The sequence below is a fragment of the Lactuca virosa genome, chromosome 7 (genome assembly GCF_052849685.1).
Source record: "Lactuca virosa cultivar CGN04683 chromosome 7, Lactuca_virosa_CGN04683_v6, whole genome shotgun sequence".
Classification (NCBI taxonomy): Eukaryota; Viridiplantae; Streptophyta; class Magnoliopsida; order Asterales; family Asteraceae; genus Lactuca; species Lactuca virosa.
Genome location: NC_136432.1, coordinates 154,535,732 through 154,542,143, shown reverse-complemented (window position 1 = coordinate 154,542,143; position 6,412 = coordinate 154,535,732). Strand labels below are relative to the sequence as shown.

At 33.7% G+C, this 6,412-nt stretch overlaps 1 protein-coding gene and 1 long non-coding RNA gene across 2 annotated transcripts; one reads left to right on the top strand and one right to left on the bottom strand.

Moving 5' to 3' along the window:
• The first annotated feature begins 1,721 nt into the window (after positions 1 to 1,721).
• Positions 1,722 to 3,588, top strand: LOC145127249 (F-box protein At5g49610-like). Its single transcript, XM_079062470.1, has 3 exons — positions 1,722 to 1,727; positions 2,241 to 3,410; positions 3,511 to 3,588. The coding sequence occupies exons 1-3, from the start codon at positions 1,722 to 1,724 to the stop codon at positions 3,586 to 3,588; spliced, it is 1,254 nt and encodes a 417-aa protein (XP_078918596.1).
• A 296-nt stretch (positions 3,589 to 3,884) lies between these two features.
• LOC145125947 (uncharacterized) lies at positions 3,885 to 4,625 on the bottom strand. The gene is made up of 2 exons (XR_013716227.1): positions 4,421 to 4,625; positions 3,885 to 4,333 (listed from the first exon to the last, which is right to left on the bottom strand). It is a non-coding gene; the product is annotated as an uncharacterized LOC145125947 (long non-coding RNA).
• Positions 4,626 to 6,412: the final 1,787 nt, after the last annotated feature.

Sequence of the window (6,412 nt, the reverse complement as noted above, 5' to 3'; positions counted from 1 at the left end):
AATATTACCTTCTTTTCCATAGCTCGAGTTAGCCTCGTAGTTTTCACTTACTCTCCCCTTTACTTTCAACTTATATTTCTAGTATTTGCTACCTACTTTATTTCTAATGTATGCTTTCACTACTTCTGTGTCTGTACAATATTTAACTACTTATTGTTGCCTATATTTAATTGCAATTTATCATTTGTACTTATTTTTTTATTTAGTCATACACCACTTTATATTTTCTACTTCAGGCTTATATTTTTCTTATTCTCATCAATGTAAGAAGTCTCTTTATCCTAAACTAGAGGTTTTATTGTCTACATCTTACCTCCCCCTACCCACTTATGTGTGTTAGGTGGTGTTATTGTTATTTCCTCTTTCTTTACCATCGGTTCTTTATATAGTGTTTGTCTTCTATACTCCCTAATTTTATTATTTTCTTGTTGAAGGTCTCTAGTATCATTTCTTTCTCTAGCTTTATTTTCTCTACTTGTAGATGGAGGTAGGGTTGTCAACATCCAACCTCCTATACCATGCGACCATATGAGATATGGTTATCGTTGTTGTTATTGTATGTAAGAGGATGATAAGTATCATTTTAAAAAAATTGTTATATATGGGCTATAAGATTCATAAAGGCTTGAAAAAGGTAAACGCCCCCGCTAAGTGTCCCCACCAAGCGGTTTCATGACCAAGATGGGGAGGTACATCAAAATGTCCCCGAGCAAGAATAGTGACTTGAACCTAAGATCCCACTTACCGATTCTCACCTCCTTACATTAGGACAAGTATGTGACAACAACCAAATAAATTCTTGATTTAATTCAGATAGAGAATATGAAAACCCTCATTGCATACATGCGGTATTTGGCCAATTAATCTACTTGCACAATCTGGTAGGAGCCAAGGTGCCTTCTAACATCATGTCAATGTTATAGTTTCAATAGAGAATTAGTGGAAAAACCTTTTTCTTTAGTTTGTTCTTACCAAAAATTTGACAATGAGAGTATATACTAGTTCGGGAATACCCATAAAGAAAATGTGAACATTTGGCTCAATGAAAAGAAGCCAAGTATGCTAATCTGCGCGCGGCTTTGCCGAGTCAGTTACATAACTTCTATGTGAACACGTGTCGAGTCCGTTACATAATTTCTATGTGGACACGTGCATTATGAAGCGGTGTGAAGTTATTGCATGCACTTATGTAGCATTTATAAGTGCGGCTAAGAAAGGAAATGTGCATCGTGATCTCGGCTTCTCTCAGGAAGCTCGAGGAGAATAGTCGGAATCTTCATCTAGTAAGTGGTTTGATCTTTCTAAAACTATATTTCATTTTTAGTAGAGCATACTTAATTGGTATCCAACATGTCCCAATATCCTGATTTGTTAATCAAACTAATTGTTTACTCGATAGAAATTGAATTTTGATTAGAAATGATGATGATTAGCTAAATGTTCATGAAGTAGAATATGTGTATGCTTGATCTATAGGTTTGCAAGTCAATATACTTTTCAATTTTGGAATTTCTTGATTTGGAAGGAGATCGATGATGATCATGTCATTATTGAATCACTAGGGGTTCTTGAATTATCAAATCCCCTTGTTAATTTGGAAAACATCTTGTTGAAATCTTTGTCATTAGTGGGAATTGGAAATTCATGTGTCACGATGACAAAAACATGCGATTTTCGCACCCGATATCCTTAATTGAATTATGATATAGTGACGATCGTCTATGATGGTAATTTTTTTTCTCATATTGCATTTCTAATGAAATCGAAGTTACTCGGATTTGAATCCCCAAAGTATAAAATGCATATTTATGTAGGCAAGTCTCATTTTTTTTTATTAAAAATCAAATTATGTACAACTATCATATTTTTTTTTACCAATTTATACAACAAAAATGGTTTTAGACATGAATTATACATCCATGTTTTAATTTGTTGCTAATCCTTCCTCAATTTATGCATCCATAAATTGGTAAAAATTCTGTAACAAAATAAAAGATTGTTTTATAAATTGGTGAAAATAAACTCCATTGCATAAATTAGTAAAAATACTAAACATGGTTGCATAAACATGCAATTAACCCTATTAACATATTTTTTTTCTCCAGAGGGTGCACTAAAACATCAACTTTATTTATCCTTTTTCACGATTCCACATGCATATTCCAGCTTCACTGCCCATGTCATATTGTCATGCATACAAATATGAAATATTGATAAAATTATTCATTCATGTATTGCAGATGAAATTCTTGTTCTCTTCAATGGAGGAGCTATATAGTAAGCTAAAGCGTGCTTCCAATGGTACTTGGGAAGATGTGGAGTCTGACATGGGAGCCTTCGAGAACATACTGATCAGACTTCCCGTCAAAAACCTATTAATCTTCAAATCCATCTCAAAACTCTGGTACAATGTCATGTCCACAAACTATTTCATCAGCTTACACCATCATTTGTCCAAAAAAAACACCAAATTTTTGGCCTTTTATGATCCCGGTTTGCTCCAAGACGGAATTGTTCGTGGAATCCATCTAATGGAATCCAACGGGACTTACACTGAATCCTACACAAATATTCCCGGTTTTAGGAATTTCAATCACCCGCTTTTAATCTCTTCTTTCAATGGTCTAATTTGCTGCATAAGTGACGTGAGAAAATACCGGATATTTCATGATTTGGAGTTACGCATCTGCAACCCTGCCACTCGTGAAGTCGTGATCCTCCCTAAGAGCCACATGTCTGTCTACATGCCTGTTTTCGGGGTTTTATATTCGAACAGATACCATATATACAAAATTTTCAAGTTTTTCGGTGATCCGATTCATTTTGAAATATATTATTCACAATGTGAAGTTTATTCTTCGGATACGGGAAAATGGGAACTACTTGGAAGAGTTCCTAAACATCCAGTAATGAAACCTATGCGTACATTGGCCTCAAATCATGTTTGCATAAACGAAAAGTTATATTGGTTTGTTGCGTATGAAGACGAGTTTGATATCCCTTCTTCGATTCTTATGGTTGATATGAATTGTAATTTCAAGGAAATCCCGATTCCAAACGAAGCTGAAGTCTTGGTCTTGATCGAGTTACTTGGTCGGCTTTGTTTTTTGGATTGGATCGATGGGGATTTTTATATGTGGATTTATGATGAGAAGAAAGGGAGTTGGGATTTGGAGGATATACCCCCATTTCCCGGTGATTGGTTGGAAGTTGATCGCTTTGATTCGGTTGTTACGCATAAATATGAGATATTGTTTGTTTATAGAGATGTTAGAGGGTTGCGACATGAGATTGTGTATGATGTGTTCTATGAGACGTGGAAAGATTTTCGAATAGCTGAGGATGATAGATATACACCAATTGCCGTGTTTCCATTCTTCGAAACTCTATTGCCGTGTAGTAAGTCTTGTGTTTTTGGTGTTTTTATTTGGTGTTAAATGTAAGAAATAATGACGTACTTTCGTTTGTTTGTTTATTATAACATCTTACTTTCATTTCTTTTTGTTATAGTATCATCATTTGGAAAATCTACCCGATTATAGTAGTGTTACTCAAATAAAAACCAATATTACTGTTGCAGTTGAATAGATATTTCTAAGTGTAATGCATTTCATATAAATAAAATTAAAAGTAGAGAAATACTATTGGGTGGATTTTCAAAGTACAATGTTGTAACAAAAGGAAAAAATGAAAGTACAATGATATAATAGAAAGAAATGAAAGTAGGATGATACCGTACACAAATAAAAAGTGAAAAAAGTTTAAAGTAAAACGGTGCAATAAAAAGAAAGGCAAGTAGAATGCTATAATACACAAATAAATGAAAGTAAAATGCTATTTTCTGCATTTAGCGCTTTTATTTATGATCATGTACTACTAGAAAGTGTTTTAAAGAGTCTATATTTCAGTTCCTGACCTTTTCATTGGTACATTGACTGATTGACAGATAGCCACCGGCAATGAAGAGCAAAAAGGCAAATACTTGTTAGTTGTTACACCATGGTAATGTTTAAATTACAAAAACATAATTTAATTTTAATTTTAAAAGATTTTCCTTCCAAACATTGCTTTGTTAGACATGATATGAGTTTTTCTTCGTTACAGATCTGCAGGAAGGAAGGTTACTGGTGGCAGAATGGCGGCGGTGGTGGCGGTTTTCTTAAACTGTGTGTGAACTGTGGTTATGTTTCTGTTGTTTGGTGTGTTTGAACTTCTTTTAACTATGTGTCTGTTTAGTCTGCTCGTTCTGCAATCTCGACCTAATCGAAAGCATACTTTACCAAATAATCGTGAATCAATCACATTTTCATCCTCCAAGCTTCAGTGTCGATTTCTAAAGGAAAAAACCGAAAACCGCAATCTAATTGGAAAGTTTTTATTAAGCTAACGATAACAAAGAAAAGACACATGAAACTCTTACGCTATTACCGCCGACAGTGGCAAAGACATTGTAATAACAAGATTCGATGAAGTTGAAAACGACGGCGTAAATTGGGCGCTTGACTTCCTGTTGGTGACGCCATTGAAACTGTACTACTACAACGGAGCGAGCGGCAAAGAGGGCAAAAATCAACCGTGCTCGTTAAAACGTTGTCCGGGGAAAGAGGCTAAAAGCCTACAACCTATATTTTACTTTCTCCGAAATACCCTTAACATAAGTAGATAAATACCCCTATATATTTTTCGTTTCGAAATACTCCTTTTATCCTTAAAAAAATACGACAATACCCATATCCATACCACAAATAGAACAAGGGAAAGTTAGATTGCCTTCCTTCCAATTCCATTCAAGACCTCCAACAAGAAAAAATTGCGCCAAACAAGAAATAAAGAAAAAAAGTAACAAGCAAATACATATGCATAGATAAGTAATAAATAAATATAGAAGGTAACAAACGTACATATATACAGTAGAGCAATAAGGCAAAAGTAACAACCATATACAATAATAGAGCAAAAAGCAACGACATATGCAAACACATATTTACTCAAAAATTCATACATAAAAAGAAGATTGTGACATGTGCTAATCCACACCCTAGTTCTAAGCAACCATTCATTTATGCTACTTTACTACTCCAATGGTAAGTGTCTAACCATTGTTAATTAGTCTTACGTACTTAGAAATAATTAACTCTTTCAAGTATAACCCCACATTATCTTCTCAGTTCTCATTGCCTCTGAAGTTGGCCTTTTCCTCGTCACACCATTAAGCATAAAAGTTTCCACCCTCATTGTATATGTTGGTCATCTTCTTGGATATGTCGAAACCATCACAACCTTTATTCCCTCGATCTTTCTCATCACCTTAGCTTCCTACCACCTCCGTAGGGAAGTTTCTCACACGTCCAAAAAGGAAACGAGGTGTTATTTTGAGGTTTTCAAACCTATGAAAAAGGAAGGCAAATCTTCTTAAAAAATGTTTTTGGTAGAAGCACTTGGAGGAATTAGTTTATGTTTTGTAAGTCTTAAATTCTTGTTTTAATCCTTATTTTATCTTGCACTTGGGTTTAGCTAATCATGATCAATAAAACCTTAAAATTTTGGCTATATGTGTAAATTTCTTCTTGTTTATTTTATGTTTACGTTCTTGGATTAATGTTGGGATTGTCTTTCGGTTCGGTAATGCATGTTTGTTTTAATTAAAATCATGATTATCTATGTAAATTGAGTTAACCATTTAGATTAGGAAATTATCTTGCAATGTTATTATACTTCTAAAATCCGTAATTGTTTTAGGACCAAAATAAATAACAAATGATGAATGTGAATCCAATATGGAGTATGTTTTCATTGTAAATATGTATTGGGTGTTTAAAAAACCTTCAATCTTACGGAAGGGTTGACCATTATTGGAAAACTTGCAAAACTTAAAGCAATTCTTGTAAATGAATTTAAGAGTATGTTTGAATTTGATTGACAATATTAGGTTTTAGTAAAGATCTTGTTTTGGTTAAACTGTTTGGCAAGTAAAAGATTTGTTAGAGCTTATCAAAATGTCATAGTACCGATCCATATCTACAACCTGACAATTCTTATATTTTATCAAAGTGTAACAAATACATCAAGATATGAAAGACTTGATTTCAGATATTGCTTTTGTTAGGGACATGATCCTTAAATCATATTCAGGATCCTTAATATTGCTACATGATCAGGATCCTTAAACACATCTTAGGATCTTGATTATTATCGTTAATATTTACTAACACTTACAACAGCTATATTCTACTTTCTTTTTCTCACATGTGCAAAATTAGTCAACTAAGGACTTATTCTCAACGGAGAATCGTTTCAACCAGGCAAAATACCCGGAATACCAAGTCAAACAACTTTCATATGCTGATTCTCGGAGGATCCCAGAATTATCGGACTTCTTGTTATTAGCATTAGACTATAATTAACACTTGTA

Coding starts and splice junctions, on each gene's coding strand:
- LOC145127249 (XM_079062470.1), top strand. Junction 3,411..3,510: donor TGCCGTGTAGTAAGTCTTGT/GTTTTTGGTGTT, acceptor TTTTTGTTATAG/TATCATCATTTGGAAAATCT.